Source organism: Sitophilus oryzae, unplaced genomic scaffold (assembly GCF_002938485.1).
Source record: "Sitophilus oryzae breed Bouriz unplaced genomic scaffold, Soryzae_2.0 scaffold_576_pilon_pilon, whole genome shotgun sequence".
Lineage (NCBI taxonomy): Eukaryota > Metazoa > Arthropoda > Insecta > Coleoptera > Curculionidae > Sitophilus > Sitophilus oryzae.
The window spans coordinates 232,526-245,345 of NW_022147169.1; the positions used below are offsets into that span (position 1 = coordinate 232,526).

A 12,820-nucleotide genomic window follows, 5' to 3' on the forward strand; every position below is an offset into this window, starting at 1 on the left:
CTATTAAGGGCAATAACTTCTTTAATTTAAATGGAACACCCTGTATATTTTAAGAGAATCAGATGCACAATTTAATTGTCTATCAAATTGTATTATATCATTTTTTAACTATGTCTTCAGGTTTTCGTAAAAAACGCATTTTCTTATAATTTAGAGCTCAATTATCAATATACCCATGGAATATTGACATTTTTGATTATTTTTAAAGATGTAACAAATTTTTGAAGGGTACAGATGCTAATGTCGATATAAGGGATAGAAGGCAATGAAAAAGCAAAAAGAAAAGACGAACACTCCACTAACTGGACCAGAACCGTTCTGTTTTCCAAACGGGAACCAACTGAAAGCGGAACTGAAGAATCTGGAAGACTCCATCCGTAACTTGGAATGGGTGTCCTCCAACGGTCTAAGACACTCGAAAAAGTTCCTTAGAACTTATGACCGAGAAAAATCAAAGGTTTTCCTTGATTTAAGTAAAAAAAAATCTTCGGATTGTCACGGGGTTTCTAACAGAACACTGTCTCCTCAACGAACACCTCAGTAGGCTGAAACTGAGAAACAACGGCGAATGCAGATTTTGTTGGGAAAATGGGGAAACACCAGAACACCTTATCACTGAGTGCGCCGAGACGACGACCATTCGTGCCATGAACCTTGGTACATCTGATGTCGAGGATGGAGAGTTGGCCTCTGTGGAGCCGTCTCAGATACTGGCTTTTCTTAAAGCCCTGAGACTGTATGATGAGTTATAACTCGTTATAACTCAAGAAAGGGGAACACACAATAGATCTATAAGGTCGCGGTGATTAACTCCCCTCTTAAACATTCTACATTCTACTAATGTCGATATAGTTCGTTTATGTCATTAAAAAAATTGTTTAAATATTTGTAAAAGAGGACCAATTAATATGATTCCAGTATTCAAACTACATTAATTGACTGCGTTGATTAATAATACTTGTTCCAAATACTAAAAAACTTAATTTTGTATGTGTATTAGACAGTGTGGTAAAAAGTTACACCTTAAAAATGTTATTTCATTTTTTGACGGATGCTTATTTATAACAACAGAGACGTTCATTTTCATAACTTATTATTATATTGATTTCTGATTTCAAATCCACATTACATTATTACCTAACACAATTAAATATGTAATTAATTAATATATTGGCGGAAATAATGGTTTTTAGCACCTGTACATTTGTTGCTTTAAAAACAATCTAAAATGTCAATATTCCATGGCTATATTCATAAATGATGTCTAAATTATAAGAAAATGCATTTTCTACGAAAACTTGAAGGGATAGGTAAAAATGGTAATACAATTTGATGGACAATTAAATTGTGCATCTGATTCTCCTAAAATCTACAGGGTGTTCCATTTAAATTAAACAAGTTATTGCCATTTAAAGCTGGAAATTATTTAAAATAAATTTTCAGGCACTCTGTAAGAGGTAGTATTATTTTTATTATTGCGACACAATTACTGATTAATAATTAAACTTCAATAAATATTTACTATTAAAAACTTTGATACACTTGGAGAAATGAGGCCTTAAAATTTTTACTGCAATTTTACAAAATGGAAAATATTTCAAAAACGGTAAGGTTTAAGGGTGATAAACCTTAATCAAATTTACCTTTATTTTAATCATAGAAATTAAAAATATAATAATATACAGGGTGTTCCATTTAAAAAAATACAACTTTGATATTTCTTATTTATTTGGGACACTCTGTATCTTGTAAAAATATTTTTAAATTGTAGCTCTAATAGTCCTTCAACGAACCCAAAACTTACAACTTGTAAAAATTTAATCGTTTAGCTACAATACTCCGTGTCGTATGTGGTGAACAACCCTGTATATCTGACAACATTAACAGTTTTTGAGAAAAAAATATATAAAATTTTTGGATAAAAAAAAAATGCCTGTTTAAAAAAATTGTATAGCCTAAACGACAAATTTAGTGATTACCACAGCCACTGCGGCATAAAGGCATAAAGAAAAGATATATGTGGTTATCTATTTCAACAATTAAATTGTTCGAATGTCAAAGTAGAAATTATTATAAATCACTTTTTTCAAATAGAATCCCCATTTTTTTATTCTACTAATGAAAAGGTTTTTCAATTCGTTACTTTTTGATTATACATGTTCCTATACCTAAAATAAATCGTTATTTTATGGAAGTTATTTAATATTAAGATTTAAAGAATATATTTTTCCTGATTTTAACCAGTAGCCTATGACTTTAAACGTCAAGCGATTTGAAACAATATATCTGGCCATGCCATATTGTGACACTTTGTTAAGAAATCAGCATGTTATTATTATGAAATTCACTTAGAATTAACTAATTATATGTTTTTTCTTACATTTTCGTTTTCATTTACAATATACTTTCTAAGAATTTTAATAACTACTTTTAGCATTTACTGAGAATGTAAAACAAAACCAACAAAATAATGAGTTTACCCTATATTCTGAAAATACTGTAAAATTATTAAAATATTTGGAATATTTCTTAATCTATTTAATAAATAGGGATTGAATAATACGAAAATACTGTAGGTTTTAATGTATACACAAAACTAAATCTATATAAAGACAAATTTGCCTGACCAACAAAATATCTAAATATCTCCTCGCCATGTAAATGGTGCCCTTAAAAAGGTAGCCAGCAAATACTACAATCTACACGGTCAGCAATAAGCAATAAGTAAGTAATCGTAATTTAAGTTAATGAACTACCAGCTAGCTTTTAATTTAAAAAGCATCCCCTGATGTATATTTTTATGATGTTTTATAATATCCTAAGCATACTGTTCGCGAATGCTATATGCTTACGCTTTGTGTTCAGATTCATTACTACATTCATCACTGGATCACTACTTGCATTCTTTTCACTTTTCAATTTATACAGGATGTTTCAAAAATATTTGCCATCTCCCGTGGGGATTCTGCTGATTATGCTATTTTCAAAAATTAAAACTAATAAAAAAACTAATCTGCAAGATTAAAAAAGTATAGAACCGTTTTCAAACTAACAAATCTTTTTCCAAAAAAAAATTCGAATTTTAAACTACACCATTTAAAAATTATTTTTACTCAATATAAAAATAAATTGCCTCCTTCTTAAAGCCAGCTGGCAGTAAGCGACATTAAAAAATAAAGAAAAGTACAGGACAAGTAATGACTGTCATTCCCCAGCCATCTTTGACGCCAATTTTTTTCTATCGTATGCTGTAATTTAACATAGTATCAAAGCAAAATCATTTGATGACATATAAATTTGACTAACTTGTATAATACAAATATATTATGATGAATAGATAGAAGAATGAACTAAATATTTTTAGATACTTTAATCGTTGATTGAAAGAATTGGGAAGATACGCAACCTAATGTGCGATTTCGTAAAAAGACTGATTTTATTTCCCCTTACGTCTCAAGTGCTGTACGATGGAGCCTTTACTCGTTCTGCGACCAACGCATAAAACACTCATTTCCTCTAATTCGGCTAGCGAAGGCATATCGAAGACTGTTTGGAACTGAAAGCGACAGTGTTGCTATATTAAAATGTGTAATATCTGTAATACGTTTGACGAAAATGTCTTTGTATGAAAAATCCGCGTTTATGTATTGAAAATTTATTCGTGTTAAACATAGAATAAACAACAAAAATAAAAGTTCTTTTATAGGTACTGAATATTTCGTATGATCGAAAAAAGTCATTTATTTGCCATAATATTTTACATATGAAATAACAGCAATCTTCATTTTCCAAGCCAACTCTAGCTCCGTTTTTGGTTTAATCATATAATACTATATTAAATAGTTTAATGATAGAAAATCCGTATTATTAACGTACTGTATCCAAAATCCGTAAATCTACGGATTAATCCGTAGTTCTGACAACACTGTCTCGGGCAACCACCCACTCTGTCGACTGAAAGCAGAGCTACGGTACAGCATTCTTTATCCGCTGCGCTGTAAAGGACTATCAGCGCGCAGCAGCGCAGAGCTAAACTAAATCTCGTAACGCCGCGCCAGCTACATCTCGGACGGGTTTTGTGCCACGAAATTGCCCATAAGATTGCTCATCCTCTTATTTCTTGAATTCACGCTTTAATACATATTCTTGCAGCTCAAACCATCGACGCAGATGTCACTGTGCAGAAGCCGAAACGTTTGCGAGAGCTGCTCAATGAGAGGTCCTTTCAAATTTGGTTAGGAATCCTGGTGATTGTTTCCTTGGTATGCACCTCCATACTTATTTACTATGCTGTGGATTTTTCTGCTGTCCCCTCAAGTCCCATGGTAGCAACTGTAGGACACGATGACGATCTGGGTGATGGAATTCAAATCATACATAGAAACGTAAGTAAAATACAAGACAAAGGCGGCTCAGGAATGACAAGGTTAGGTTAGGTTACTGGGGTTTGGGATTCTTCTTGATCCCCCACTCTGAGGCCTTGGGCCCATTGCGATACCCCTGTTATTATTGTACCAAACCTTCCTCTCATTTTGGGATTTTGGACTAGTTGAACACAGGGCAGATATCTAATCTGCTCAACTGAACCTTGCTCTTTGGTACAATAAAATTATATTACTTTTTTCTCTCTTCTATAATTGTATATGGGACGGTTGTACAATTAAGGTCCTTTATTAATGGTTATTCTTTTTTTGCGTTAAAATTCTTTAAGAACCATCTCCAAAGTTCCCGATGTCGCTAATGTTGGCTTCTGCTGTTTCCTTTAGTCCCTCCAAAAAACATTGCCTTAGAGTTTTAAAGCGTCGGTATTCCAGTGCCGGAGAGTGGAACAGCAAATGCTTTATGATTTCTTCTTTCTCTCCGCAGGAGATCTTCTTTTGGAGATCTTCCATCTCACGAGGTTTACCCCCGTGGGGCATGACGCCTACAATTATGCGTACTGTGTTTTTCTTGTGCTCTAGTAGTTGTCTTGTCATTTTGCTATCTACCACTGGCCACAGTCTTCGAGCAGTAGCGCAGTCCTCACGGTATTGTCACGTCTCTTGCTGCTTGGCCTTGATGGTAGTTTCTATAGCTTCCTTCAGTATATTGATGGCCACAAGTGGTGGGTCATCTGCCACGGTCTCTTCCCTAAACACTCTTTGACGAGTCTGTCCGCTTCTTGGTTGTCTATCACGTCTATCGTTTAAATGGTGCAACTTACCTGACTTTGTTTTATTTTTTTTAAATTAATTATAAAAACCATTGGATATTTATTATTTATATTAATTGTTATGCGAAATAAACCTTTTGTAACTTTCCAATTTGTATTAATAAAATTGTTATAGCAAAATAAATCACTAATTTACCACAATACACTAATAAATCACTTTTACTTTTTTATTGGACGCATGTTTTGCTAACGATCATCAGCAGGTGATTCAAACTAGGGTCAGTGTTAATCATTTGCTGATGACAATGACATGGTTAGCGAAACGCGCGTCCAGTGCAAAAGTAAAAGTGTTTTGGTAGTCACAATAGAATAAGAATATTACATTATATTCTAACCACGTTAGCATCATCAGCAGATGATTAAAACTGAAATTATGATGCTAACATAGTTAGAGAAACGCGCGTCCAGTGTTTTGGTGTATTGTGGTGAATTATTGTTTTATTTTGCTGTTGTAATACCAAATTTTCCAACCTCCATCTGTAAAATTATTATAGTTTACATTTTTCTATTGAATTTCTCGTAGGAATGGTCAGCCAGGCCACCTCTAAACACTACCAGTGTAGACGGACCCTTAAAAATAGTGCGAATATTGCACACAGCTGGGGCTAACTGCAAGGACTACCAAACCTGTGCCGGTATGGTTTTAGGCCTTCAGATTTGGCAAGTGGGAACACAAGATATGGTCGACCTGGCATGGAACTACTTGATCGGTGGAGATGGAAATGTGTACGTTGGAAGAGGACCTGATGTACAAAACGAGTGGATGTAAGTATTTATACAGGGTCCGGCAATAGTGCGTCGGGCATCTGTAGCTCCTAAAATAAAAAAAATTGGGAATTTTGTTTAAGTGCAGACCTAAAGTATGTACGAGGATGTATTACAGGAAAATATTTTAACTTTCACAGGGTGGCTCAAAAAAGCGTGAGTGGATCGGGATGATTTTTTTTAATGGAACACCCTATATTGTTGCGAAGAAAGCAACCTATAAAAATATACTCCTTCGGAAATTCCCGCCAACAAAATCTAAATAACACCCTAAAATACGAAGAGAAAGTCACGATGAAAGTATGATTCCCAGAAGAAAATGTGGCTGCAAAATGGTCACGTACATCACGTACCATCCGGGACAACTGACCATTTTGCGGGTGTAAAAAGAAAGAGTCTAACACAGTCTCTCACCGACAAGGGGTAGTTCCGCCCAGACCCGCGATGGTACCCTATTACGGTTCAGGTTTCACGCGCCAGTGTATTAAAAAGATAAGTTTCTGCACCAAGAAACTAGTAAATATACAGAGTCTAATTCTGTCTCTCGACGAGGAGGGTAGTACCGCCGACACCCGCGACCATACCCTGTTACGGTTAAGGTTTTCACGCGCCAGTGAATTAAAAAGATAAGTTTCTGCACCAGGAAACTAGTAAATATACAAAGTCTAACACAGTCTCTCACCAACAAGGGGTAGTACCGCCAACACCCGCGATCGTACCCTGTTACGATTTTAAAAGTTTTCACGCGCCAGTGAACACAAACGTTTCTGCACCAAGAAAGTACTAAAAATACAAATTCCAAGTTAGTCTCTTTCACGCGCCAGTGAACAAAAATTACAAAGTTTCGGCACCAAGAAACAAGGAAAAATACGCCAGTTATTTTACGTGTCATACGCAAGTTTACGTTTCTGCTGCAAGAAATTCTAATTTTTCCAAACCAGGAAAGTTAAATTATTCAGTAAACGCGGAAGTTTAGTGCTAGGTATCTACTTTTTCCGAAATCAGCATTTGTCAGTAGCATTAAGCTAGATATAGTTTTTTCCTAGACAATAAGCTTCCAAACAGTGCGACAAAGTGTGTAAACCGACCAAAAGTGTGTTAAATCGACCAAAAGAAGTTTATAGCGCAGTATAATATAACCCCTTGGTATTATATTGTGGTCAGCTGTACCTTTTCACCGCCAATACAAATGCGGAAGTGAGGTAACGAATTTTGAACATTTATGACAGGGTTTAATGACAATTTAACGAGAGTGACTTTGGAATATTTACATGCAAATTTTTTTTATCAAGTTTTAGTTATATTATATTTTCGATTTTATATTTTCAAAGATCTTGTAACAGATAGTGTAAATTTTTGTCTAGCACAAAGAGTATGAATGAGAGAGTGTAAGGATTTAGTATAGTAGGAAATTGTGTTTATTCTTTTTATTGAATTAAATATTGTTTGCTATTACAGTTCTACATTTATTTTTTATTCAAATATCCAACCAGTATCCTTGACAATACAGTATATACTAAACTAGGTAGTATACGTAGAATACAAAAACCTGCTGGTCTTACAAGCTAATACTAGGATCACATATCCTAGTATGTCTGTACGGCAGGAATGACAAATCCTGCTCCGCACACTATATATTATTGCATTTTTGGCTTCCTTTCACACACACACAGGTCATTTTACATTATCCATATGTACAAATAAATAATAAGATATGATTAAATATTTTTCGATAGTTTCAGAGATATTAATAAATAAATAAAAAATATATATTTTTCAGCCTTTCTTAAAAAGTTATTAAAAAATACAAGAATTGTCCTGAAATCAAAACTACATTAGGTATTTACTTTAGATGGTCTGCACTTACTATGGTATAAATATGGCAATGGTAAATCATACAGGATGTCCAAAATTCTATGCCAAAGTACTAAAATATAAAATATTCTTTTTTCGTTTTTTTTTTAAATGAAACACCCCGTATATTATTTTTTAGTAGATGGAGAATTAAAAAATGAACATTTTTTGTATTTAAAGTATTTCAAAATTTTTAATGGTTTCGCAGATACACGCAGTATTACTTCATATGGCTCCTTCAACGGGAAAATACGAGAGAAAAATTATTGGGTGGCTTTGATAAAAATTTACTGTGGAAAATGCCATATCCCAAGTAGCAAAATGAAATTCTAAAAGGATTGAATTATTTTATAACAGTCGAATAGCGTTGTCTTAAGGACTGCTTGATTTTATTAAGCGTTTGGTTTCGACCATTCTGTTTTTTAATAAAAGTTGTCATATTAAACTATTTTCTAGTGGTTTTTACAACGAATCCTATAACGCATTAAACGATAATTTCTTTTAGTATGATATAACACTTAATAAGACAATGCTATATGATAATAAACATATTATTTTATTAGACTCTTATACCCACCATGTAAGAGTTCTATAATATTCATATAACTAGTAGTCACAAGATCATATAATAGTTACTTAAACTTATCTTATTAAAGTTGTATTACGTTGTATGATATTGTATGATGAATATTTTATTGCGTTAAACTACGGTGCTGAATACAACACTAGTTATATAGCCTTATATGATAAAATTGTGATTTGCAAAATAAATTCGCTGTAATATCTGCATTATAAAACTGGTAATGTATAATATAACCTCATTTTAAATTAAATGGTATACCTAGTTATTTATTTTGTTATTGTTGTTGTTGCAAAAGTAATATCTACGTACGAGTATAATCAATCACAGCTATTATGAATTCTGAACAAAGTTGGAAAAAAGTTAACAAACGCAGTGGTAGTTATAAAAGAGCATGTAAGAAAAAACTCCTCGAAATTACGGCAAATAATTCCGAGAATTCCCTGGGCCAAAAAATCCAAAATCTTCTCGGGTTGTCTGGCTTCTTCAAAGCATTGTTGCCACGTTGATGTAAAAGTTTTACTGTAATAATGTTTGTATGGTTTTATTGTTGTTTTTCCAAGTCCTTAGGTTGCCGCTCACTCGTCGATCATGCATGAAATGTATTGCGTGCATGAATCCATGAAAATCTGATCATGTTTGTTAGTTTAAATACCTACTAATCAAATGAGATTTGGCAACATCTATTTGTCACAAATCTCAATATGTCAAAAATAGTTCTATAGTGCCTGGAAATTCTGCGTAATGATAGATATTTATCCTATACCGTTTTATTTTACAATAAAGACTTATTTAAGGGATTCATTTATAATAAAATGGTTGCATTATAATTCGCCATGTTTAAGGCAGAATTTGTATGGCTTATGGCCGCCATTATATGAAGCAAAATTAAAACATCAAAATAAATTGTAACATGTTATTTTTGAGAACTATTTTGTGATAAGATTCCCACATACAGTAATAAACTGTTTAATTAAATTAAAAACAAGAATTTTTGAAAATTTTATTTTATTTTATTATTTAAATTTATACGTAAACCTTAATCGAAATTAAAGCGCTTTAATTTTTTACCAAATACATACCTATAATCTACCAGTAAAATTTTCGGCGCAACAAAAATTGTCCCTACTTTTCAAACCATATTAATGATTTTTTATATTACATAATTGTTGTACCTTTTGGCTCTAGCCGCCATTTTCACCGTCGAGTAAAGTCTCCTTTTTAACAATCCACATCCTCTAGATTCATTTTACGACACGCTTAAAATATAATTTGCTCCTAATATTCTTCGGTAAAAAATAAAATACTCTTTTACCTCGCTAAATGATCAAATGTTTTTATTGTTCTGTCTCTTAGATGTGACCACTTAATACACAGTAAAACTAGTTTTATAATACTTATATAACGCTGTGTAAAATAGTTGCATAAGAGTTGTTTAGAACTTCTATACTACTAAACGGTTGTATAAAAATGGGCCTTTTTTGGTTGTAAAGCTATCATATTGCGGTCTTATAGCACGTTATACGAATTGAGGTATCCTATAAAAATGATCATATAGCTGTTTATACAGCCTTTATAAAATAAAATTTGCTACTTGACATGAAATATGAAACCGCGAAAATCTGCGAAGCAGTTTAAAATTTTGAAATACTACAAATACAAAAAATATTCATTTTTTAATCCTCCATCTACTGAAAAAAACAATATACAGAGTGTTCCATTTAAAAAAAACGAAGAAAAATTATTTTATGTTTTAGAAAGTTTGGCATAGAATTTTGGATATCCTGTATGATTTACCATTACCATATTTATAACAAAGTAAGTGCAGACCGTCTAAAGTAAATACCTAATATAGTTTTGATTTCAGGACAATTCTTGTATTTTTTAATAATTTTTTTAAGAAAGACTGAAAAATATATATTTTTTTATTTATTTATTGGTATCTCTGAAACTATCGAAAAATATTTAATCTAACCTATTTTCGGTAACCCTTACATATGTGGTGGTTTACTGTAATGTGGTGTAAGCGATGTTCTTAAATTATCTGGTGGGAAATTCTTATATTTGTATAAACCTCGGTAGAATTTTCCTTCAATTGTCTTAGTAGGATCACTAGATATTAAGCTATATTTGCCCTTAGCTAGAGTCTCCACGATTTTACTATCGTAATCATGGGCATCCAGTATAACTGTGGCCTTACCTTTGTCCGCTGGTAAAATCTTAATTGTGTTGTCCTTCCTTAGTTCTCTAATCTCAGCTTGTTCTTCTTTGGTGGTGTTTGACGTCCGCTTTTTCCGGTTTTTCCAGGACTGTTCTTATTTTCCATCTCAGTTCATCTGCATCTGGACCCTCAACCCTCAATGTTTCTATTGAACTTATAATGTCCAGGGTTGAATTTATAATGTCCACTAGAATTTAGATTAGTTAATTCGTCATTCAACGTAGGTAATACATATTCTACTGAGTTCTAATAAATATGTACCTATTTACCCTTATTTCTTTTTAAACCGGCTAACCTTGATATAGCACAAAATATGAAAAAATATTTAATATTAGGAATAATCCTCTCTATATTTTTTTCTTTTGATTTTAGGCCTCGTGCAATAGATATATGCTACATGGGAAACTTTCTCACACCCTATGATCAGCTGACTGATAAAATGGAGGAGGCTGGTAAAAGACTGATACAGAGATTGAGGAATGAAGGAAAAATAACTGAAGATTACGTCGTGATACCGCACAATCAAACTTACAATACTCTGAGCCCTGGGCAGAACGTCTACAAAAAACTCATCAAATGGCCTCATTACGATTCTAGTTTATATTTCTAATTTCTATTGTTATCTCATATTTAACGTTTATCTCATTTATGTCGATATATTATACATTATTTTTATATGAATTATAAATTAAATAATAATACATATTTACAATATAAATACTTAATAGCTATATTTTTTATAAATAAAATAAAAATATAAAATTGTCATACTTTCTGTAATATCATATTAATTATATTATTAAGAAATATTATTTATCCATAAGTTGTGACGTACACATAAAATGCTTATAAAATATATTTTTTTATTATGTATTTATTTATCATGTCTATTTAGTTGCCAACAAACCAAACACGAGATATTTCTAAACTACTACTGTGTGACATAGAAATTTCAACACCCAGTGTATGCTTATCTGTATTTAAAATGTTTTGTCGTTTGATTGCCTGCATAAAGGGTAGTAAACGATAACATTTTTATCCCAGTCTGATTAAAAATAACCAAACTATTTAATTTAAAAAAAATTGGCGCCGGGAGGCACATATAACCGCCCATACTAAAATATGTTAATAAAAAGTTGGTAGGCAGTTCTTAAAGTTTCAAAGTAAAGGAATTTTCCCAATTTTTTTTATCTCAAAAACTGCGACTTTGACTGATTCTGAAATTATTACAAATTTTGTAGCAAATTTTATTCCTAATCTTAAATTGAAAACCGCGTTTCGCTAGCTACTGTAATTTTGGAGTTACGATTTTTTAAAATTTTTAACCCCCTTCCATACCCCCTTACCAACCCCTCACCCCCACCAAAATCTAATGGCCAGATTATCGGGTGCCGCAGTATTTTTGCGCCAAATTTGGTTAAAATCGGTTTAGCGGTTTTTGAGTTATCGTGTTACAGACAGCCGGACAGACAGACACCATGAAAATATTTTGTATTTAGGTCATTTATGACCCAAATAACTCATTTTGAGTGAAATTAAAACAACCTTTTTTTGCCGATCTTAATAGCCTACCATACCTGTTGGTATGGTCGGGTGAAAATAATCAAACAGGTATTTTTGAGAATTTGTTTCGAGATATTCAGTTTATTCCCATCATTAAAAAATACTATACAGTAAATTAAGTGAACCTGAACGAGATAGGATAATAGTAGAGAAGAGGCTGGGATGTCTTTTTGCAAAATTGGAAACAGAATTGACCGGAATGCTACAACAATGATACGATGTTGAAGAGAACGGTCTATACTACTTTTAACTAGCAAAGAGAGCCTTTTAATTGGTGTCTTTAGAGAAAGCTCCAGGATAAGCAGCGCAATCGGGCATGAATGGAGAATAGCTGCGGGTCAATACCCATGAGACAGATTTGTCGAAAAAAAAGGAGCTTATGGGCTAGAGTCCTGGCTGAACTGACTCACTAAAATCACACATAAAAAACAATAAAGTATTTTTAACAATAGACTTATTATTGAGAGCTAACCCATTCATACAAACAGTTAGTAGAACTGCTATTTTTTTCAATAACAAAGCGCCGTTCTCTGCCGCAAACACTGCGACCAGCGAGGCCTATTGTGTTTGTCCTCTTTCTTATATCTGCATCCATTCTCCTTTCCTTGTACCCTACTAACTTATG

At 32.7% G+C, this 12,820-nt stretch overlaps 1 protein-coding gene across 1 annotated transcript in view; it reads left to right on the plus strand.

Annotated features, from left to right (window-relative positions):
- LOC115887466 (peptidoglycan-recognition protein SC1a/b-like) overlaps positions 1-11,317 on the plus strand; it is a 125,575-nt gene extending 114,258 nt beyond the window's left edge. Inside the window, exons 3-5 of the mRNA XM_030906901.1 lie at positions 4,153-4,385; positions 5,736-5,977; positions 11,005-11,317. Coding sequence (XP_030762761.1) covers positions 4,153-4,385; positions 5,736-5,977; positions 11,005-11,242 — 713 coding nt within the window. The 3' untranslated portion in view covers positions 11,243-11,317. The remainder of the gene's footprint in view (positions 1-4,152; positions 4,386-5,735; positions 5,978-11,004) is intronic.
- The last annotated feature ends 1,503 nt before the right edge of the window (positions 11,318-12,820 follow it).